At 43.1% G+C, this 24056-nt stretch overlaps 2 protein-coding genes and 1 long non-coding RNA gene across 7 annotated transcripts; 2 read left to right on the top strand and 1 right to left on the bottom strand.

Moving 5' to 3' along the window:
* The first annotated feature begins 1648 nt into the window (after positions 1 to 1648).
* LOC310704441 (calcium homeostasis modulator protein 6-like) lies at positions 1649 to 5774 on the top strand. Its single transcript, XM_083497909.1, is given in 3 exon segments — positions 1649 to 2245; positions 2249 to 2332; positions 3799 to 5774. Coding segments are annotated over 3 exon segments (957 nt in total). The 5' UTR covers positions 1649 to 1795; the 3' UTR covers positions 4222 to 5774.
* A 985-nt stretch (positions 5775 to 6759) lies between these two features.
* Positions 6760 to 23002, bottom strand: TRAPPC3L (trafficking protein particle complex subunit 3L). Of its 3 annotated transcripts, none has more exons than XM_083497942.1 (6): positions 22810 to 23002; positions 14465 to 14512; positions 13910 to 14007; positions 11684 to 11783; positions 8781 to 8960; positions 6760 to 7450 (listed from the first exon to the last, which is right to left on the bottom strand). In XM_083497942.1, the coding sequence occupies exons 2-6, from the start codon at positions 14465 to 14467 to the stop codon at positions 7331 to 7333; spliced, it is 501 nt and encodes a 166-aa protein (XP_083354068.1). In that variant the 5' UTR covers positions 14468 to 14512; positions 22810 to 23002; the 3' UTR covers positions 6760 to 7330. The 3 variants fall into 3 exon arrangements, with proteins under 3 accessions (XP_083354068.1, XP_083354066.1, XP_083354067.1); XM_083497940.1 differs by lacking the exon at positions 22810 to 23002 and adding an exon at positions 19062 to 19900; XM_083497941.1 differs by lacking the exons at positions 14465 to 14512; positions 22810 to 23002 and adding an exon at positions 19062 to 19890.
* LOC310704468 lies at positions 7325 to 12449 on the top strand. Of its 3 annotated transcripts, XR_014524790.1 has the most exons (4): positions 7325 to 7460; positions 9305 to 9369; positions 9703 to 9793; positions 11710 to 12449. It is a non-coding gene; the product is annotated as an uncharacterized lncRNA (long non-coding RNA). The 3 variants fall into 3 exon arrangements; XR_014524791.1 differs by lacking the exon at positions 9703 to 9793; XR_014524792.1 differs by lacking the exons at positions 9305 to 9369; positions 9703 to 9793 and having other exon boundaries at positions 7370 to 7460.
* Positions 23003 to 24056: the final 1054 nt, after the last annotated feature.

A 24056-nucleotide genomic window follows, 5' to 3' on the forward strand; every position in this document is an offset into this window, starting at 1 on the left:
CACACAGGAGCCACCTAGCGGAATGCCTTAATAATAATAAAGTTAGTTTCGACCCCAGTCACTACTTCCTCTTTTGTCAGTTCCTACGCAAACAGGAAATCTTAACACTTGATTCTTCTGAGCATACTCATTTTCATTTTTTCTACAATCCTCTTTCCTGTTGAATGAGCATAATTTTTACCATATGTATCTTGCCACTCCCCGAAGTCAGGGTAGCTAGTAGTTGCTCGAAACATTAAAATCACAGCAGATAGGAAAGGTATGGCTAAGTTCAACTAAGTTTTGCTGCATGATCAACGGCCCAGGCACTGCTTGGAGGAAAAAAAGAGGATGGGGAATGGGAAACAGAGGGAAAAGGTGTGGTGGTTTGTATTTGTTTCTACTTGTGTGGGGGACCCTTTAATGAACAGGTTTTCAAAAAGGCAAATATGTTCCTGTGGCCATGTTCTATAAGTATTTATGGACCTGCAGTTTAATATGTTCCTGTGGTCATGTTCTATAAGTATTTATGGACCTGCAGTTTAAATATTTTATAGGAAATTTCCTATATTTTGTGCCAATTGTTGGTAGCTTTCATTAGCTCTAAGCCAGGGATGGCCCTCCAGATGTTGAATACCCAACTTCCATCAGCCCTAGCCAGAACAGCCAATGTGTGGGATAACCTTCATATAACCAACACGCTTAAGTCTAATTAATGCACAAAGGGGTTAGCTAGGTCACTCCCTCTCAGCTTGGGAGGAAGGTAATCAAGCCTATTGTCCTCTCCCAGTTTACCTGAGAAGCTGAGTGAAGAGTTTTTTTTGCTGGTTGCTGCAGCTCAGACCGCATGGCTCTAACAAGCCAATCTTGTGTTCCTTTGCCAATAACTTTCACCACTGTAACAAGCCAAGTTTTACCAGTTAATGTTTTCTGAGTGATATGTGGAAAGGCAAATGAATCTCACTTTTGGAGAGTTTCTAAGTAAACCATTTTTAACTGATCAAACGTGGTCTTACTCTATGCTGGGGGAGAAGGGACTATTTTGGAAGGAGCTCACACTTGTGTAATGTACTTCTCAGTGGTGACTGTTGCCCATCGGGACTGCTAAGGTGGAAAGCAGGGAACCCAAAAGTATTTGGAGCCAGAGCCAATGATAAGCATAACCAAATAATTCTAGTTTTGGACCCGTCCTCTACCTCCCGGCTCAGTTGTACAAGGGCAATGCAGAGACTAAGGATGCTGCGGCTGTGAAGCAGTGCCACTCTCTGGCTGGCTGTAAGGAAGAAAGAGGAGAAGTGAGGGCAGGCTGAGGCTGGTAGGGCATGGACCAGCCTCTCCTGGTTCTTCCATTAAATTCACAAAACAGTCTGGCTCAGTCCCTGTCTTCCAACATAACATTGTTATGAAGATAACATAAAAAAAAAGAATTGGCTATCCTGCCTCTAACCCTTTTTGGCTTGCTTGGAAATTAATAATTACCACTTGTGGTTCTAATAAAATAAAAGATCATCTCAGACCATTTAAATGCAGCAAGATTTGCAGGAGGAGTTCTTCTGTTTTTGCTTCAGTGAGTGAGTTGTTGGCGATTCACTTGTGATGAAGAAGAAACCCAAAAAGGAAGTGGTCTATAAACATGTTTTCCAGTAAAGTCTCTAAATTCTCTTTCTCTATCTCGCACCAAAAGTGAAACCGTTTGTAACTGCAAATAGTTTCAAACTGCAGATTTCCTCTTTCAAGTTAGAGCCTTGCTTCCTGTGAAGGAAGAAAGTGTATCGGAGGACAGACGTAGAGCACCAAAGTAGTCCCAGGGAGCAGGATGGACAAGTTTCGTGCAGTGTTTGATTTCTGCGTTAATCACCAGAAGGCACTGGGCTATGGGGCTGTCTCTCTGTTGACGGTTGGCAGCGAGCGCATCTTTTCTGCCGTGGTGTTCAGATGCCCTTGCAACTCCTGGAATATGCTCTACGGCCTGGTCTTCCTCTTGGTGCCAGCCCTTATTCTGTTTCTGCTTGGCTTCTTGCTCAGTAGCCAGTCTTGGAAGATACTCACCGGAAGCTGCGCCCCAAACAGGCTGTGCAGGTGCCCTCACGGGACCCGATTCTGGCACTACTTGAAAGTGCTGGGGCTGGTGATTGTCAGAGCATCTGTTGCTCCCTTGACATGGATTGCTGTGGCCTTACTGGGAAGCCGCTTCTATGAGTGTGCCGCTTCTGGGAGCTCTGCAATGCAGGCATACATGTGCAAAGGCAAAGGGGATGAGTGTGTTTAGAAAATGCCTCGGGTGCCTTGTCAGAGTGGCACTGCTACCTCGGAGATGCAGGATATGCTCATGAGCCTTCAAGCACAGTCTCAGGTTGGTATAACCTCTTCCAGATGGTACTACTAAGTTGTGACTTGTAAATTGCATGGGTGGGTGGGGAGCATCTCAACTTGGGACCAGGGGCACTGAAAGGCTGCCTGCTCATGTATAAACTGGGATTATTTGGGGAAAATTTACTCATGACACTGTACCCTACAGCGTATCAAGTGGTAGTGACCTGAAAATGTGCATTTTCTGGAATGCCCTTCCTTCCTTCTGCTGTTTATGTTTCCCTTCTTTTTCTGTTTATGCTTTCCCCTTAGTAACTAAGTCTAAACTCCTCTTTTTACAACATAGCTAATATTCAGACGCTACTTCAAAGTGTTAGAAGCATCATGTGATCATATATGTAGTTCAACTTAGCAGAGTTCAACAGGGCCTTATAAGTGACATTATGTGGATGGCAGTATAAAATCCCAGCCTTTAAACAAGGGCACTTGGAAGGATAAGGTGTGGGCTGATGAGCCATCTGTTCATACATGATTCTAGATCCAGGTAGGTAGCCGTGTTGGTCTGATGCAGTAGTAATAAATAAATAAAAAGTACTTTTCAGGGCAAGAGTGAGGCATGGGTCATGTGACTCATGTGACACATCCTGGGAGATGTGCATCCAGGTTTGTATCGGAAAACTTTGGAAGGTGTGGGATCAGATAATAAGAATCTATATAGACAGCAGTTATATGAACCTGCACATTCAGCATTTATTTTGCAGGAATTAATGAAATGTATACAACTTGTAAAAAAGATGCAATTGAAGCAGGGGTCATTTGCCTAACAGAGATAAACCAGAGTAACCACTTGGCTATCTTTGAAGAATTCCTCTGGCATGGTAAAACCAATAATTTCAGGGCCATGAGAATATGCCCAAATGAAACATGATAAGCTTGTGTCAGAAAAATAGAGTGCTATATAAGATCCCAGTAAGGATCTTGTTGTCAGCATGGGGCCTGCACCATTTGCCTGTAAGGAGCTTGAAACCACTGCTGCCTGGAAGAGAGGGGATTTTGGCAGACTACAAAGGGGTCGTAAGAATATATCTGCTCTATTCGCTTTTCTCTTTACTCATATCACCCTATCTATAAAACTGTTAAAGAGCAACCCAAGTGTCTTTTATTGCCTATCTGAATAATAATAAAAAAGCTTTGGGGTTTGGCCAAACACAAAAGCTCTGTAGTAGAGCATGTCCAGAAGGTCCCAGCTCCAATCACTGGTATTTCCAAGGTAAAGCAGCCAGAGATTAGAAAAAGCTCAGCTTGGATCCTGGATTGCTACTGCTGATCAAAACAATAGACAATAATGGGCTAGGTGGACAAATTGTCTGAGCTAGTAGGTTCCTGGTATTTGGAGGGAGAAATAGTTATTACAGACATGACACAACCCCAAGTTAATTCTAGGAAAGAGTTCTATGGGGCTCACTGATGCAAACTTTGTTCTTATCTCTCTTGTGCTTCTTTGCCAAGGTGCTGGGGTGGAGTTTGATCGCCAGTGTCTTCATATTGGCCCTAGTTTCTACATGCATCTCCCGCTGCTGTTCTCCAGTCAGTATTCTCCAGCTTGCCTTCTGGAAAGTGTACCTGGAGCAAGAGCAGCAGCTTTTTGAGCAAAAGGCCAAGGATCACGCAGCGAAGCTGGCAGAGAGGAACGTCAAGTGCTTCTTTGATTCCACAGAACTGGACGAGTTTCCAACTCCAAGTGCCAAAGAGTGGCACGGCATTTCTTCCTTGTTCACCTTTAACCCTAAAAAAGATTACTACAGCATGATGCACAAATATAACAGCAGCAAAACCAACACTGGCAGTCTTAGGTCTGTGGAGGGGGATACAGTTCCTTGTTGCCTGGGGTTTGTGGATGGCGCTGGTGGTATTGACACACAAGGGTTATAGTGAAATAATTGCTTAGCCCATCAGGCTCTGTTACAAGAAGATGTCTAACTGAACATGGTTGTTATTTCCTATTTCCTCTTTTCCCCCTCTTTCTCTTGTTTTTTGGTGTTGGGTTGTGCTTTATATGTATGGTGTGTATACAGCCTGACCATAATTAACCTCTGACTCCTACTAAGCCATACAGTGGTACCTCTGGTTACATACTTAATTTGTTCCGGAGGTCCGTTCTTAACCTGAAACTGTTCTTAACCTGAAGCACCACTTTAGCTAATGGGGCCTCCTGCTGCTGCCGCGCCGCCGGAGCACGATTTCTGTTCTCATCCTGAAGCAAAGTTCTTAACCCGAGGTACAATTTCTGGGTTAGCAGAGTCTGTAACCTGAAGCGTGTGTAACCCGAGGTACCACTGTACCTGCTTATCTAGGCTTTGGCTGGCCACTAATTCCCAGCCTTGAATAATATATTGCAGACTACCATGGGTGGAAGACAGATAGACAGATAGATGATAGATAGATATAGAGATATGAGGTTTATTTTACTGAATCTGCTTGTATCTTGTCAATCCCTCTTATATTACTCAGATGAAATGTGGCACAAAGTATTTTAAAAATGAAAGATTCAGGAGTCCCTCCCCCATGATGCTTTGGATTACTGGATTTGGAAGGAACCAAATGCCCAAACTGCACATGAGAGGGAGAGCATAGGTGGAAGTCTTATGCCATGTTTCTGATCTTCCAAACAATTCAGGCCAGTGGACACATTTGAAATACTGAGAAAGCATCGTGGCACCAGTCACAAAATGTCTGTCATAGGGACGTGACATAACACAAAATGGTTTACCACATTCAAAAGAGCAGGAAAAGAGACATGACCACAAAATGGTATTAGCATGCCACTCGCCAGCTGGAAAAAGACACCTACATTTGCCATACTTATTCACACAGAAAAGCTCTTTGCAGCTCTAATCTGTTCAGGGCTGATGGGAAGATGGGTTCCAATTTTGGCATCCAACAAAATTTTATTTTTATGGTATTTATAAACATATTTCTTTCCTGCAATATAAAGCATCAGGGCAGTTTAGTTTTAACACGTAAAACAAATGGGCATGTTTAAGGCACATTCAATGTAAGAGACGCTGAGCCAGGAATTAAGCAGGAAGAGATACGTTTCTCTTGCATTGTGGATTTTATGAGAGGATATTTACTGGTATTTCTGGGCATCATGTTCACTGGCACATGTGGGCACCATGTTGGAGAACCCTGGTTTAGATAATGAGGAAAATGGCATCCGAATTGAGTTAGTGTGTGTGGACTGATACTGGGCTACTTGCCCAAATGAAACTTTCACCTTGCCTGTCAAGGAGTACGAAAAAGGACATGGGGGGGGGGGCAACTGGATCTCTTATGTTCCCAAGGGGCCCCCAAAAGGAAGCATGTGTTTGGGTATTTCCACTGGAAGCATGGGAAAAAACTGTTTGGTCTGGGATCCTTCTGCAGCCACAAAAAGAGTAGTACACTTACCCTGCTTCTAATAAATTAACCAGTGCAACACAAAATGTTTCTGCCTGGAAAATCCTTGTCTTACCCCATTATTTGCTTTCTTGTTTGTGCAATCCAAATCATGTCTCAGGCACCCCTTAGCCCATTTCTTCCCAAATCCTATAAGCATTTCCTTCCTTCCTCACTCATAAGGTTCTTTAAGTTATCTGTTTCCTCCTAGAAAAAGCTGAAGTCCGAAGTCAGTTGCTTCTTCAGTGGGAGAAGGAACATGCTCGTTGTTGGTAGTCGGGTACTGGGCAAGTCTGCACGGTTGCTTTCTTGCTTGATGATTTCCAAGTGACCCTGAACAGCATGCTCATGCCTCCCCCAAATCTTAAAACCAGTGGCATTTGGGTTTCATCTATTCAGGCATGATCTGTTGACATCCTGAGAAAGCAGTGACCTATAATAATACTCTCTGGCATGGAAAAGGAAAAGGAAACCCCCCCCCCCAAGGGGAACATTCAGCAACACTAGAAATGCCCTCCCTTTCAGCAGTTTTTCAGTGGCTGCTATGAAATGAGTTCACCATTTCAGGAAGCATCGCCTGAACTCTAAATTGGCTTCTTCCATTTCCCTTAAATAACATCATCTGGTTCATTCTGTGATATGAAAGGGGGGAGGGGGCTAGGGTTGATCACATGACTATTGCCAGGGAGCACCGCTTCTCATTCTCAATTGCGTTCATTCATTCTCAGTGACATTGTCATGTTGCTGCATCTGATTAGTTATGTATTGGCCTATCGTTCCACTCAATATGTGATCCTGAATTTGCTGGGATAAGCCATATGAATATTGCCAGTTAGAAAACAGCTGAGAAATTATAAGAAAGGCAACATCAAAGGCACAGAAGCAGCAGCAGTGAATATATATGCATATGTATATGTATATGTATATTTCTGCTCTGTCAAAAACACTATTGTTGATGAGAAACAGATGACTAAAATACTAAAATAGTAGCACCAGGGAACCAGAAATTCCTAGAATAAGAAGAGATGGACCAATAATAATAATAATTTATTATTTATACCTGCTGATCTGGCTAGGCTTCCCCAGACACTCTGGGGAAATAGTCAACTCCTTCAGAAGAATAAAAAGAAATCTTGCCCACACTTCTAACAAGTACTACATTGATGAGTCTCTTTAAGCCTGAAATAGCTAGGCTGCTAAGCCTTCTGAAGCAGGGAATTCCACAGTGAGTGTGCCACCGCTAAGTCAGTTCTTGTGCCTCACTGCCACCCATCTAACTTTACCTGGCTGAAGAATGTAGAGCAGGATGACCTAAGCATGCAGGAGAGGCAGCCATTCCCTCAAGACACCCTGGACTCATCTGCAGTTGAGCTAGGAGGGAGAACCATGCACCATTCATGTCCATGTTGGGTTGTGGGTTGGTGCAGAGTTCATGCCCCACATAGCAAACATTTGGGAGTGCTGGGCCTGATCCAGAGGTGGCACCATCCACACCACGGTTCTGTATCGAATGCCTTTTCTGGATCAGGAATAATATCTTTCTAGGCAGGTACAGAGGGTCAAAAATATTAACTGTCCACACATAGTGACTTCAGATATGGCTTCACTTATTTCTTTTGTGTTTCCTGGTTTCAATCTTCTTTAAGAATGCAATTCCAATTTCTGTCACATCATCCCCCTTCAGAGTGTCTTGGATGAAAGTAACTTCAGCAGCCAGATGTATCTGAAAATAAGTAAGTTTGGCTAAGTAAGTGAAAGAAAACTTATTGTTGTTCCACATTGCAGGGTTTTAATTTTTTTTTAAGAGGGTGCACTATAATGGGTGGGTGGGGCTTATAGAATAAAAACAAATAAGTTTAAAACAACAACAGCCGATTAAAAGGGTAATAAAATGTAATGCAGAATGAAATGCTGACAAACCTTGACAAAGGTCAAAAACAAAGAGCGGAGAATAAAACACAACAGTTCAAACTTATTTTAAAGCTACAGCAAGACTGAAAAGGGAAATGAAAAGGTGTTTTCTTTGTGCAAAATACACCCTGAAACACGGGGGCCAGGGGCTGCCAATATGGTGCCTGCGAATGCAGTGATTCACTTGTGGTCTTTGCCTGGTGCCCATGAAGCCTCTGAGCCCCTCACATACTTCCTGCTTAGCCATGAGGTGCTGAAGAGCAGATACAGCCCAAAGTGAAATTCTGTAGAGTGACAGTCTTCCCCTTTCAGCTCTATGTGCTTTCCAAGGCTCAGGTCAATTCTACTGAAAAGTGACCCCCAAATGTAGATGTGCCCATTCTTTGAGATTGTGACCTCCCCCTTTTCTGTACAGAAGGGCACAGCTAGCCTGCTTTTTTGTTTCTTTTTTTAAAAGAAGAATGCATTAACTGACATAGCTGCACACAAGTCCATTAGCACTTATCTAAATAAGCAGACTTTTTTTTTTAAGCAGCACAGTGTAGCTTCCACAAAACAACTGGTTTGGAAAACACAGCGAACACAGTTCTGTTTTCTCCGGCTTTCGCTTTCAGATTTGTGCAGATCCTGGCAGCTGCGGCTTTCCCTTGGGGCCAGTTTCATTTCCTAATGCCCTACCCAAGGGCAAGACAATTACTGCAATGTAGCTCTGCCCTTCTTACAAGGGTCAGCCAGGGCTTGCATTGCTGCCACGTGACAGGTTCAGATGCCACCCCTTATGATAGAATGTAGGTGGGTGTTTGTTTGGGTGGGTGTATATTTTAAATGTAACTCACCTGGAGACCTTTTGGGTGGCAAGTAACTAACAGTTTATCCCCCTCTTGCCCCGCTCCTTTCCCCTAGGAAAAGCTGCTCTTTAGTGCTGTTTTGGAGCAAAGGGCAATTTGTGTTTTCTCCAGATTGACGTTTGCTCCAATTTAGCACTAAAGAATGGGTTTTCGTGGAAAAGGAACTGGGCAAGGGGAAAACCACTCAGACCCATGCTTTCTGGGCATGGGATAAGCAGAAGTGTGGATGAGCCCTATTAGTTTTAATAATTACAACAGCAGCAGAGGATTCCAAAGCAGCTGTCGGCTGCTTACCATTTCTAGAGCACCTCTTATGGCCCCACACAAGAGACTGCAATAGCAAAGTGAAGATCTCCCCGCCGGCAGCTCTTCCAAAAAGTCCACCAAGGGGTTCTTGTCAAGAATGAGGGAGAACCGTGTGGAATTACTGCAAGTCACAGTTGGCACAACACCTAGATACATCTTAAAAGCAACCTGGAAATGGAGAGAACATGCATCCCATCAACACTGTCTCCAAGTTTTCAGGTGGAAATTGTTACCAAAGGAAAGTTTGTTAGCTTAAGACAGGGATGGGGGACCTGTGGCCTTCCACATGCTGCTTGACTACAATTCCCATCATCCCTGACTATTAGCCAGAAATGATAGGTTTCATTTCCTGGCTTAAGACAAGCCCAGATGAACATTTGTTTGTAGTCAGCAAGAAATCAGGTTTGAAATCTACTTAACTGTAGAAGAGTTTTCACAAATTTCAAATGCAAAAATTGATCTCCTGCATTTGATGGATATATGATCACTACAATTGATTTCCCTTTTTGCAGTCACTTGATTACATGGCCCCTTTCCTTCTCCTCCAAACCTACATCAGTTTTATATCAGTTAACAGGTATATAAAAATGGTTTATTTGTTTTTTGCTTACAGCGTGCTCAGTTTCACACTGGGCATCTTATGACTTTATACTGGCTTATCACCTCATTTTCATAACCATAATAAGATGGGGAAGATTGTGCCCATTGTAGGCCTGGATTGCATTCCAATCTGCAGTAGGGTACTAAATGAATATAGAGCGCCACGAGGGAGGTATTCATGTTGAGTTTCAGCACCTCTTTTTCTAGAAAAATAGCGCTACCTCCCAGTAAGGAGGTTTAAGCTGGATGCTCAAGTTTGGACTGCATGGCTGAACCAAGTTATCATTGTGTTTCTATACAAATAATTTAGGAACAGACACCATTTTGGAACCAAGGTTATACTGCCTGTCTTTTCTTGCTGCTGTATGGATAATCACACAAATCTGACCTTTGAAGAGTTTGTAAGCAAACCATTTTTAACTTACCAAATGTGTAGTCTCTTTCTATGCTAAGGGAAGTGGAGAATTTTGGAAGCAACTTAGAAGGGAATATTTTAAAGGTCTAACAGACTATATTTCCATGCTTTACTTTGGCTGTATGTTTTAAATCTTTGCTGGGGCTCTCTCACCAAATAGAACTTACCCCAAACCTGAATCTAGGCATCCAGGGAATTCTTTTTTTATTATTAAACTGTGTCTATTTATCTTTTTAACTAAACCAAACCAACACACTGGTGATTGGGTACCTTTCAGTTTGATTGCAAAATGGGACTACTAGAAATAAAGCAGCTGAGCCTGGCACCCCCCCTCCCCCACTTCAACAAAAACCAGAAACAGGCTTTAGACCTTTAACTAAAACTATAAATATGGATAGCATGTTACTATGGGAGTAGAGTACTTGTGAAATTTCCACCACTGAATAAAAAAAACCAAGTGTCAGGGGTTCAGGAGCAGAGGCACAGGAAAGGGAGGAAACAGAGAGTGAGGGGGAGGAATCCGAAGGAAATATGAGCGATGACAGCGGCCCGAGATCTCTGAGTCTTTCCAGTGAATCGGAAGAAAGGGGCGCCAGTGGTCAGAGCAAGGGGGGGCGCCTAGGGGGACACCCCAGGAAGAAGGGACCAGAGGGGACTCAGAGAGCAGCAGTTGGAAATCGGGACCAGCTTCCCCACCAGAGAGCAGAAGGGGGGAGGGGTCCCAGGTATCGGGATCAGGCGGCTCGCCGCAAGCGGGAGGGCATGAGTCAGGATTGGCCACACCTCCATCGGGGAGCGAGGAAACGGTCAAGAGGAAGGTTGAAGGCTGGGCGCGCGCGCCAAGTTCAAATGCACAGGAAGGCGGCACAGTAAGCAGCCCGGACAGGGAGCCAGGTCCTAAAGCCCGCTGCAAGGAGGGAGAGGAGTCCGGGGGGGTCAGCGTCAGAAGAGTCCAGGAAGGAAGAGACCACGGGGGGCAGAGGGACCCAGAGGAGGAAGGAAAGACGGAAGAGGTGGAGTAAGGCTAGAGTATTAAGTTGGTGTACAGGAGGCGGAGACTCAGACGGAGCTTCGCCGGTCTAGCTTCTAAGACGTAGAGCTGCGCGCTGCGGCTTGGAAATGGAAACTGTAACTCAATAAAGACTTTTGTACAGTACTGACGGCTAGCGTGGTCCTCGGTGAGCTGGGACCTGGAAGCGGCTCTGACACCAAGAAACAGTTTACTTATACTTTATTAAAATAAGTAAATGAAAGCATTCAAGCACTGCAGGAACAAGTTGGCTTTGTGCACTTTTCTATCCATATCTATGTAACATTATTTGCTTTTTATTAGTTCCCTTGCTTGCCCCTTTGAAGCAACAAATTGATTCTGATTGTGCCACTACTGCAATGCCATTTTCAGAAATTTAAGCAAAGAGCCCTTCATTAGACCTTTGCTGCTCCTTTCTCTGCTGTGCTATCTTCTTCAAAATACCAACCAGTTTCATTAAATGTTTCCATCTAACTCCGTGTTGTAATTTTACAAGGGAAACCATGAGCTATTTTCTTTCCTCAAAACCCATGACAGCTAATAGGATTTTATTAGTAGGCATTATTATAGTAAAAAAAACCCAGCATGGTACCTCCATTTACATAAGGCACTAATACTGCAAATCAAACCCTCTTTTGCACCGGGTTACGGGTGTGTGTGTGTGTGTGTGTGTGTGTGTGTGTGGTGGATGGATTGGGTGGATGCGTGCTTCTGTCCTGCCCAGCCAGCCAATGCCTGGAAACTGGATCCCTCCCCCCAAAATTGAGATCATTCTTGTGATCATCCTCGCTAAGAAATGGACACTTGCACATAGCCTTGCCTCGTCGAGGCAGCACCTGTGCATACCTGTGCAATTATGTCTGTCGTTTCAGAATAACTCCGGCACTTCTTCACAGAGGAGCGAGCCAAGAAGTCTTCAACTAACCTGATGCCAATGTTATACCCCCTGAAGAAAGAGAGAACAAAAAGTCAGTCGTGCACATTTGATACTTCTTTGAACTTACAGAGGCATTTTTGGTCAATTTCCTGATCTCTAGCCAACCAACTCTCTGAATCACTCAGATGCTCCCAACCCAAAGGTATAGCCCTGCTGACAAGGTCCCTCCCATGTGTCTCTACGCAGAAAAACCATGTGACTGATTGGGTTGCTGGAAAGGCGGCCCTAGTAAGAAAGCTCTTGTTACTTCTGTTGTTATTTAGGCCTATCCAGTACAGCCACTACAGAAAAAATTAGTGGAGTTAGGACTGCTTCAAGAACAACATTAGCCACCATAATCATACACTGGTTCTGAGCACGGTTGGAGCTGTTTCCCTGAAGGCCAGAGAAGCAACAGGGAGTGTTTTCTACTTTGAATCCATTTTTGTTTGTTAGTTTAACACAGGCTTCCTCAAACTCAGCCCTCCAGATGTTTTTGGCCTACAACTCCCATGATCCCTAGCTAGCAGGATCAGTGGTCAGGGATGATGGGAACTGTAGTCTCAAAACATCTGGGGGGCTGAGTTTGAGGAAGCCTGGTTTAACATTTGTTTTGTGACCTTCATAGAGAGAAAGAGAGCAAGCAAGCAAGCAACAATGAATATTTTTCTATAATAAATATCTGTTTTTACTTAATCATTTTGCACTTATTTTTTTATAAAAAATTGGAAATTTGGAAGAGAAATAGTGTGTGGCTTGTGTATATTTTGCAGTAAGCTTGGTATTAACCATTTTCCTGCGTTCACTCAGAAAAAGCTGCAGCAGCTGCTGGGTGGGACAAAGTCAATCAAGTCCATAGAAGTACAGAGAATAATTGGTGGGCTGCTTTTTTAGAGAGGAGACAATGGCACTCTGCACATGTGTAAAGGCACTCTTCCCTGAATAAGTGCTGTGTAAGTCTTACTGTGCCGAAAACAGAAAGGTTAAAAAATGCAGCCCTACCAAATAAAACTGTTACCAGCTGCTGCTGCCAAGGAATTCCCAAGTATAAGGAACTTGAATGAATCAACATATTGCTTTTGCCAGCCTGAAAGGCTTTAAAATTTAAAATGGAAGAGATAGTATTTAATGGAACTTTTTAACAGATCCATTTGAAGTTTAAATGAATTCGGGGAAAAGTTCCATTAAACTCTCTCTCTCTTAATCTTAGTTACAATTCACAATCAGCTTTACCGGAAAACCAACTGCAGTTAATGGGAAAGCATTTAAGTAATATAGGATGAGAACATATGACACAAAGCCAAAACAGACTATAATAGCCAAGTAAATTGATATAACACAAACATTTCTTGTAGGCAGAAGTTCAAAGTCATGCAATATTTGTTTATTTCCAGGGATGCTAAATGCCCATTTCAGCATTGCAATACAGCCTTCTCCCACTGCCACAATGAGACTGATGAAGGCTGATGAGCTCAGTGGTCACTGCATGCTGACTAACTGCTGGGGGGCTGGGGAAGGACCCCAAAACTGGGTGGGAACTGGGAGATGGATGAAATGGAATATACTCAAAGAAGACATGTCTGGATCAGCAAAGTCCCACTTGTAGCTGCAGAACCTGCTGTTAGGTTACCAGACATCCCCGATTCCCGGGGACAGTCCCTGGATTTACAAATCAATCCCCTGACAAAATCCTATCATTCCTATTGAAGTTGAAAAGTGTCCCCGGATTCATTGAAAAAAATCTGGTAACCTTAACCTGCTGTCAAAAAGGCCATCGAGGGGATCATCATCCCCATCAGTTGAAAGCTCCCTGAGAAAATACTGGCTTCATCTTGAGAGCCAACCTTCCCATGGAAGTTTATAGGACTATGCTAGCCAATGGCATCTATCCCATTCATTACAGTGCCATTTCCCATCACTTATCTTGCCAGACCTCGAGGGGCTAGAAAAGCGATTTGATAATTGTCCTAGAAAGGGATGGAATAACAAACCAAATCTTGTGTGGATAAACAGCCCCTCCAGAAGTTCCACCAATCTCCTGGATTTAACCCCCCCCCCCCCAGACAGATCCCGATATGAGGAAAGCAATGTTAAATGGATATCATTGCCTGCTAAGCTGATATGCAACCGTGTTTGAACCTGTCCTGGCTACTTACATGCTGTCCAAATATTTGTTCACATCTTCATCCTTTTCGTAATCCTTACACAGCTGAGCCACCAAAGCGCCGTAAGTGAGTACAAAAAGCTCTCTGCTCTGCCAATTAAGGGAGATACAAAGCAATGGTCATGGCTTATTAAACATACTGAATTAGGAGGAAACAAATTATCCTACCCCACCCCTAAGCTTTTCTGTAGATATCCTGTCTAACGAAAAGGCAATGAACTCAGCATGTGCTGCATAATTACATAATTGCCTGCACTGTCCAAAAACTAGTAACACAGTGCCACATTGACCATGCCAGGGTCAGCCCATCCACAAGGCAAGGTGAGGCAACTGCCTCAGGTGGCTGGATCCACAGGGGGAGTAGATCCCAATGTCTATCCTTCTTCCCCCTTTGTTCCTGATGTAGATCTTCTCTGATCCCTTCTTCTGACCTCAGGTGCCACAATGCCTTGGGCTGGCCCTGACCATACCCAATACGAACTCTCAAAAAATCCCAGTTTCCCAGGGAGATATATTATAGGGTAGATGCAGAAGTCTTTCAGCATACCATATGATGTGCTGATGCAGAGGATGAAACGGTGGGTAAATGCCAGTCCTAGAACACAAAGAGAAGCATATAAAAGAGAGGGGGGAGGAGAACAATAAAGTCACACATTCCTGTAAATTGCTTTGTTTGAAAGATAGAAAGCGAGGAGGGGGGAAATGTGATGGAATGAAATGCAAAAGCTGTTTAGAACTAGAAAGGAAATAATTCACACTGAATCAGGTGAGTAATAACAAGCGCACAAATGGTTTCTTTTGCAATGTCTCCAGAAGCACACCTTTCCACTCTTCCAGTGAACAAGCAACTGCATTTCAAAACTCCACCATGTTGTGAAATTTCTATGAAACCAGAAGAGAGCAGGAATCGCTGTGTGCTCACAAAGTCTCTAGAGGGCACATCACAGCCTTAAAGTACACTTCAGGACCACAAAAACTCACACAGCACAGCTCTGGAAATTACTGCCAGTGACTTGCATGTTTGTTCCAAAGCAAGTTCAGTGGGGCCTCCATCCAAGTCTGTGTGCCTAAGATGGTAGCCTTAGTGAAAACTAGCCAAGCACTCACAAAGGGCTCCTACACTTGTGCCCTTGAAATGCAAGGGAGTTGCACAGCTTGAATACTCAGTGGACCCTCCTATCCTTTACTATGTTGCAAAACCTCACGGAGAAGCTCTTTGTGCAGATAGCATTGTGGGGGCATCTCAAGCTCCAACAAAAAGCTAATCGGGGTGCCTGTAAGCCCATTTCAGCCAAGGCAGTTCTTTACCTGCCCCACTCCTCACTGGTGAGTCAAACTAGGAGGGCTGGTGGGTTAGAATATGCTTGCAGTCTAGGGAGCCCCACCATTGTGTAGAGGAGGCTAAGCCATCTCATATCCTTTACTTTCATGAGACTCTTGGGAGGCCCACTGGGCTTCGCATCGACTCTGCAGGAACTGAGGACAAATCCCAATACAGTGCCTTGCAAGTGATGTGCAAAGAACTGAGTCCTGATTTTCATTGCAATCGCAGTAGAATGGCCTCCCCAGGGTTGCAGTGCTAATAAAATAAAATAAAATAGCCCCTTGCCTTGTCACATACCTGCAATTAAGTAAAGGAAAAGGTAAAGAAAATATGGCATATTACAAGTGACACAGTTAAGTGTCACCTGTAAGATAAAGGTAAAGGGACCCCTGACCATTAGGTCCAGTAGTGACCAACTCTGGGGTTGCGGCGCTCATCTCGCTTTATTGGCCGAGGGAGCCGGTGTACAGCTTCCGGGTCATGTGGCGAACCAGAGCAGCACACGGAAATGCTGTTTACCTTCCCGCCAGAGCGGTACCTATTTATCTACTTGAACTTTGACGTGCTTTCGAACTGCTAGGTTGGCAGGAGCAGGGACCAAACAATGGGAGCTCACCCCGTCGTGGGGATTCGAACCGCCAACCTTCTGATTGGCAAGTCCTAGGCTCTGTGGTTTAACCCACAGCGCCACCCGCGTCTCAAGTGTCACCTGTAGTTACACCCAAATGCTCCTGGCAGGCTCCTGGCAAACACAAATAGCCACTGAAACTATCACTGTACAGCACAATCCTATGCACATCTACTCACAAGCAAGTCCCATCAAGTCTTGGTCCTGTATACCTGAAGGAGCATCTCCACCCCCATCGTTCAGTTAAAAAAAGAAAGAAGTTCATGAGGTCCAGTGCCGAGGGCCTTCTGGCAGTTCCCTCCCTGCGAGAAGTGAGGTTACAGGAAACAAGGCATAGGGCCTTCTCGATAGTGGCGCCCGCCCTGTGGAATGCCCTCCCATCAGATGTCAATGAAATAAACATCTATTTGACTTTTAGAAGACATCCAAAGCCAGCACTGTACAGAGAAGTTTTTAATGTTTGAGGGTCTTCATGTTTTAATATTTTGTTGGAAGCTGCCGAGAGTATCTGGGGAAACCCAGCCAGATGGGCGGGGTATACATAATAAATTATTATAGGATTATTATTATTAGTAGAAGTATTATTATTATTCCAAGTTAAGCGGCCTAGACAGAGCCCGTGGATATTCTGAAATTTACACAGAGGTGACTCAAACAAGCACAGGGGAAAATTATGTCTGGCAAACTTCTATATAATGCCTTACACTCCTAGACTCCACAATGCAACTGCATATGAACTTCTTTCTTTTTTTAAGGAATAAAAGCAGCTTGGAATTGTATACAAGTCAAATGTTTGGAATCAATTCTTTTGATTCCTTGGTGTCACGTAAGACTTGCTCAACTGTATGTTAATTGCATATTAGCCTCTGGGGGACTATAATCCAGTAAGAGTATTCAGTGTTTGGGGAAAGAAATTGATTCAAGTGATCAGAAATTCATTTCTGGAACAATAAAACTGGTGGCGCTGCTATTAACTGTTGTGCCATCTAGTGGCCAAAAAGGGAAATCTTTAATAGATGATCAGAATTAGGAGAGCGAGAAAGGAAGGGTGCTTGTATGTGGTGGTGGTGAATGGACAAAAATTGCAGTATCATTTGAAGAAAAAATATTCCTGACTCATTCATATATAGACACAGAACAGGTTTGAAGTCTAGTCCTTTTGATGTCACTTTGAGAAGCATAGAATATCTTACAAAACCAACTCATTTCCTTTAAGAAATCAATTTATCTTAAAGGTAAAGGTAAAGGTAAAGGGACCCCTGACAGTTAGTTCAGTGAATTATAAACTTTTAAGGAGCTTACAAACAGGTGCCAGCATGGGGGGAAAAGTAGAAAGGCAGAATGTTTAACTTGATTTTCTATTTCTGTCTGGCTGCAACACTCTAATCACACACACACACACACACACACACACACACAGAGAGAGAGAGAGAGAGAGAGAGAGAGAGAGAGAACGGATTGTGTCTGTAAGGTTTGAGTTCAAATTCCTACTTAGCCATGAATTACGGTAACCAACTGAAGTTGAATCCTTAATTTCCAAATATATTCCCCAGGAGCAGGACTGGCCCAATACATTTTAGCGCCTGAGGCAAACCACACAATTGCACCCTGCCCCCCACCAGGGAAGAAGAGATGAGTGAAGATCTAAGTTAGGAACAAGGGCGGGGGGGGGGGAGATAAAGTTCTACATTAGGATCTGCTGCCCCTGTGAGTCCTGTCCCCTGAGGCAGTATCCTCACCTTCCTCATGGGTGGGGTGGGCCAGCTCTGCTGTAAAATTCTGTACAATTCTGTCCCACCCTCAGGGACTTCACTTTCCTCTCTTGCACCTTTGTAATGGCTAAATAAATTATTGCATGTTGTTGCACTGATTTCCCCCTCCCCTGGCTTTGTAGGTGTGTAGGTTGCTCAAGGAGAGGGATTAAGAGTTCTGTAGGATGATATATTACAGGGTTTCTCAACCCAAAAGGCCTGAAAACCACTACTTTAGAGGAACGGTGGGGTGCTTATGTGATACTGCTGATATGTGGAGTGAAAGGTAACATCCCTTCCTCCATTTCCTAAAGATGTGGTGTACCAGCAGCACCAGACAACACCTTATGGAAAAAAGTTAGATTTCCCAGAGTTATCTGGGAAGAGGGATTGGCTGTTGAAACTGTTCAGAGACTTGTAGCTCAGTGAATAAGGGGGTCTCCGAAGAACTCTCAGCACCCTTAACAAACTACAGTGCTCAGGATTCTTTGGGGGAAGGCTATGGCTGCTTAAAGTGGCAAGATACTGTTTCAAATGCATAGTGCAGAAGGTGCCAAAGGTTTCACGGGACTTCCAAAAAATGTGATCTTGTTGGAAATCATCACAATAACTGCAACAAGCACTGAAAATTGCTCTCGGGCCCCAAATAAGAACATGGGTCAGGCCAAACATCATTCTGTTTCCTATAGCGGCCAATCCGATTCCTATAGGAAGCCCACAAAAAAAGGAATGAAACATTTCCAGTAGCCACAGATAGACCTACCCTCCACAAATTTATCTAATCCTCTTTTAAAGCCATCCAAATTGGTGCCCATCACCGACAGCCATGAACGGAGTGAAGTAGTTCCTTTTTTTAAAGCATCTTTGTTTTAGAAGAAATAATAAATATAATCATCTTAAGAACAGAAAAACTTAAATAATTCAACCACGAGAATGTTAAACTGTTCACTCACAGATATACCACCAACATCTTACACAATGATAAGAACTCCATGACTTGACATTAAAAGAGGCTAACACCAATCTTGTGACAGCAAATCTCTATACACTGTGCAAATTTGTCCTGAATATCCCACCATTTACCTTCACTGAATAATCTGGATTCTAGTATCATGAATGAGGGAGAAAAAGCCTTTACTCGCTTTTTCCCTAAAGCAAACTAGCAAGGGTCGAACAGTGTAACCTCTCCTCCCAGGGGAGCTGTTCCAGTTCTTTGATGGTTCTGGCTGCCCTTTTCTGAATCTTTACAACTAAAATGCTCCCTCCTGGGTTCTCGTTTCAAAACAAAAGATGAAAATGCAATCTATATCCCTAAACATGTTGAAATTCTTAGCTATATGTCCTAGCTTGCAAAACATGTTCTTATTAAACAGAGCAGCACATTAATTTAAAGAGGAAAGTTTTATATTTGGTAGCATTTACCTGTCCAAATAAGACTTACTATTTTGGGGTTCTCTGGTCTTCTGTTTGCTGGCCGTGACATTTTTCCTGGGCAGTAGTAGAGAGTATGCGATTCCCTGTTTATATCCTTTCTTCTTCAAAAAGCATTTTCCTTTTCCATTACTGGATTCCTTTCTTTATCCTGGCTATTAAAACAACAACAACCCTTTACTACTCTCGGAAAGTAAAAGAGCTATGGGTGCCACATTTCTTCTTCTGCTCCTCCTCTTATGTGAATCAAATCTTCCAAGAGAAATCTGGCAAGAAATCAAGCCTGCTTCAGAGAACAACCTGACTCAGATCAGGAACTGATCCATTAAAGCAGAAAGATTGCAAATCACATGCATAATAGCTGATCTCACTGCATGACAAGCAAGACCAGAACATTCAGAAGTCTAAATATGCCAGAAATATATAAAGCTGGTTATTTGGCATAGCCATAGTCTGTTCATGAATATCCACCTCTCACACATCATAATCACACACCTACACTCACTCATTTCATCTCAAAAGCATTCAAATGGGAATTCACTCATACAAACATATGCCAGCTGACATCTGTGAAGAACACCAGTGGACACATCCATTCATCACACACACTCCATTCATTCACATCCATGTCCTGGCTTCAATCCACAAATATCCACTGGCTTTTGTTTTCTGGCTTCCGAAAATGAACTCCAACCATAAGCATCAGCCTGCTTTAGCCTTGCTGTGTTCTCCGGCTTCTGAGTACAGACTCCACCAGCTTCTACCTAACATCATCTACCAGATTTTCTTAGGTCCACCACTAGACCTAGGTCAGCTTTCAACCATGGACATCAGCAACGATGTGTTATCAGTTTTCAAGCCACAATCCCACTCAGCAAGTGAGCTTGCCTTATTATCACTCCATAGCATCTTCCTGCCAGATGACCACCTACCTGTATTATTCAGCAGTTCACCTCCTCCAAGTGGAAGAAACCGGGGCAATGCTGAATGGCATGACCCCCTGCATTTTATTATTTTATTATAATTTATTGAATTTATATACCGCCCTATACCCAGAGGTCTCAGGGCAGTTCACAGAAAAGATTTGCTGGTTAATAGGGCCTTTTCCTTGATCCTCATTTATATCCATTCAGCTGCCAACAGCTTCTACGGCATCACAAGTAGTCCGCAGTCATCCTAAGCTCATTTGCCAAGTAGAATGTTTCTGGGTAAACAGTCATAAAACCGCACAGCATATTTTGTACCTGTTTTTGCAACACAGGCTAGCATGTGCACTTGATTTTTAAAAATAATTATGTCCCAGTTTCTATCCAAAATTACAATTTTTATGCATGCAGATAAATGATTGGTAAGTAAATGCAAGATGATTGATTTCCAATGCGTATGCTGAATCAGTGATAAATTCCCACTGAGTTCAATGGGTTTTAGATTATGATCCTATGTGTTTCCTAGGAACAAAATCCTTCAAACAAAGTGAAACTTACCTCTGAGTTAATACAAATAGGATCGAGCAGCAGGTTTATAATACAGAAGGGAAGGGGTTGCTACAACTGAAAGGACAAAAGGCTGCACTCCTATGCATACTTTCTTGGGAGCAAACAAACATGAAACCAAGCAAGATCTACTTCTTAAATAACATGAATACATGAGGAAGTGAAAACATTACTGCTCTATCTGCCCCCCCCCCCATACATGGCCTCTTGGATGCTGGATGCAATTTATCTGCTTATTGATGATCACATGGTCTTAGCAAGCTGGCAGAGCACCACCACTGTCACACAGACTTTCATTATTGGCTGTCCAAATTTCCTATATCTCAACTGTATTGATGTTCCACTGTCATCTTGATCTCCATTTCTTCACTAATGCGTTTTCTAAGTTAAAAATTAAAGCATGGAAAGGCTTTGCTCATTCCAAAGCTCACTTAAGGAGAAAAAACAAACAATCCTTGCTTCAGACAAAATCAATGGAGGAGCATAATATGACTGAGGCTTAAAGAAAAACAATTAAATAATGCATGCAGTGGTACGATGGGATAGAGACGCTAAAATCTCAGAAACAAGTCCTACTGAGGGCAAATCTTCTCCAAAATCTTCCTCTTCCTGCCAAATCTCTTATTATGGAAGTACGTGGAATATTCCACAGCATGGAGCCAGAAATTCCAAATGCCCAAATAGGGATTCTGTAACATGAGGGGAAACGAACAGGGCTCCTCCAGAAGATACTGATTACCAGCTGGGACATAAGGGCTCTGGAGGTCTTCAAGGTGTCCTGGACCCAAGTTGTCCAGAGCTTTGTATATCAATACAAGAACTCTGAAACAGCATATGGGAAGCCAGCAGATGTTTCAGTAGAGGTGTCAAATGCTTTTGGCCACCTGTCCCCATCAACAGTCTAGCTGCTTCATTCTGCACCAGCTAGAGCTTCTGTACCAAGTCGAAGGGTAGCCTCACATAGCTAGTTCACGATACAGTCGCCAGACCATTGACTGGGGCTGGTCAGTGGAAACACAACTCAGCTGTGCTGGCACCTGCCCCATTTCTAAGAACAATTCAAAGTGATGAGGTTTAACTTAATCTTTGGAATATCTCCTACAGGTCCCCAGTTACCTGAGACAAGGCTAGTGGTGACCGAATGGAGAATGCTCCCTCTGTGGAATTCCTTCCTCAAAGAGGCCTGCCTGGCACCAGGTTTATCAATTTTTTTTGCAGTTTTTATATTCCCAGTCGCGTATGTGCTTTATTATGTGTTTCATAAGCTATTCCACAGAATCTGCTTAAGGATAGTACAGAAATGCTTCAAATGAATGTATATTTATAAAGTATCTTGGCTGGGTATGAACACCACAAAAAGAATGATAGGATGAAGAAAGATAATTGTAGTTGAGTCAATTAGTTACGCACAGCTGGAGATTTCACAAATGCATTTCATGTCCCTTCTGCCTTTGTTAAATGTTTTGTTATAGCTCCATCAGAGCTTTTCCATATGCTTTACAACTCTCTCTAATTACAATTTGACCGTTCTGAGTTTAATGGAATATCCCATCCTGAGCAAATGTTCATAGAATTACAGCCTTAGGCTTTTTGAATGAAATGTGGAGTATAATAAATTATCTTGGAAAACTCATCTGCTTTCAGAATTGGCAAAGGACAAGGCACTTGGGTGCCTAAGGAAGAAAATCTGAATAGTTCTCATAGCAAAAACATAATCAATGGATCAACTACTTGCTGCTCTTTGGTGTAATAAGAAATCTGTCGACTGAGGCAAGTGTTTGAATCCAAATGTTAATGGCTGTATAATGAGAACTTCATTTTAAATTTGGTTCTCTTTCAATTCCAAAGGGTGATGGTTGTTCAACGTTTTGGGGGATCAGCTATTATGTATGCACTCTGGCTTCCGTCACGGTGTTCCGTTGCGCCAGAAGCAGCTTAGTCATGCTGGCCACATGACCTGGAAAGCTGTCTGCGGACAAACGCCTGCTCCCTCGGCCTGAAAGCGAGATGAGTACCACAACCCAAATTGCCTTTGACTGGACTTAACAATCCAGGGGTCCCTTTACCTTATTTATTTTTTACCTATGCCGTTTCAAACAAAGTGTTTCAAGCAAGATATTAAATTTTAAGAAGACAACAGTTTATTCACCCTTTCAATACAATCCCTTTATTTTATAGTAAATCTTAAAACGTTTTTGTTAGGTGCTACAGATAGATCACCCCTTCTCCTGCCAATGTAACTGGAAATGAACAAGAGAATACTACCAAAGATTCTGGGAAATTCAATTCTTCATGTTGTTTTAAAATATAGCTTTTCCTGGAAAAGGCTAACTTCTTTTCACTATTTGTTACTGCGCTCTGTTGCTACCAGTTGAACCATCATCTTCTGCGTGCAGATCTTCATTGTGAGATTTGGCATATCTGTTTTAGGATATGCAGTCCGGGATATATATATATATATATATATATATATATATATATATATATGCAGGTATTGGTGTCTTCGGGTGTCTTCCCGTGTAAGAGTTGGGGTGTCTAGGCGACGTTTCGACGAGGTCTCACTCGTCATCTTCAGGCTGGTGCTTTCGGCTTCTTGTTACTGGAACAGAGCAGGATCTCAGTGTTTGAGTTCCTATAAATACTGTTGAGGGGGTGTGGTGTATAGCCTCCAACGTTCTGGGCAGAGAGGAAGTTCCCAGGTTAGTGTGCCTTTTCTTCTTTTGTTCCTTAATTACTTGAGGGATATCTTGAGTGATTTCTTGAGTGATATTCTGAGTACCACTTAGGTGGGTCATTAAGTGTGGATTAGTTGCTAAAGCTTTCGTGTCTTGACCTCTTGAGCTTGTGAAGAGTTTTTCTGAGAAGATGGCTGTACTGCACTTAGTTGTGCTCTGGCTTGGCTTCGTGTATAGGGGCGAGCTGTGGTTTTGTGCCCTGTGCCAGCCAGATCTGTGTAGGGATTGCAGGGGGGTGCAGCATCCGGAGGTGCCACTATGGTTTGGCTACTGGATGGTGTCTGTAATTTATCTGTGGAGAGGGTCTGGGTTTGGGTCTGGTGTGGTTGATTGGTGATGGCGTTCTGTGTGCCTCTGGTTCTGGTGTCGGTTTTTGTGGGGAGGGCTAATTTCCAGATGTCTGGCAGGCGGGACGTGTCGTCACGCTTGTTCATGTTGTGAGGGTGTTTCTCTATTTCGATGGCTTCCATGATTATTCTCTTGTGGTGATGTTCCATGTTAAAGAGCAATTTGGAATCTGCAAAATTAATTTCGTGTCCTGTTTCTTTCATGTGTTGGAAAAGAGAGGAAGTTTTTTCTTCTTTTTTGACGGCATTCTTGTGTTCTGCGATACGTGCATTTATTCGTCTGTTTGTTTGTCCAATGTACGTGGCTGGGCAGACTTTGCAGGGTATTTCATAGACCCCTTGGTTTTCCAACTGGATTTTATCTTTGGGGTTTCTGAGGATATTGGCTATTTTTTGGTTGGTGCAAAAGGCTGTTTTGATATTGTGTTTA

Source organism: Podarcis liolepis, assembly GCF_965112155.1.
Source record: "Podarcis liolepis genome assembly, chromosome: 3".
Classification (NCBI taxonomy): domain Eukaryota; kingdom Metazoa; phylum Chordata; class Lepidosauria; order Squamata; family Lacertidae; genus Podarcis; species Podarcis liolepis.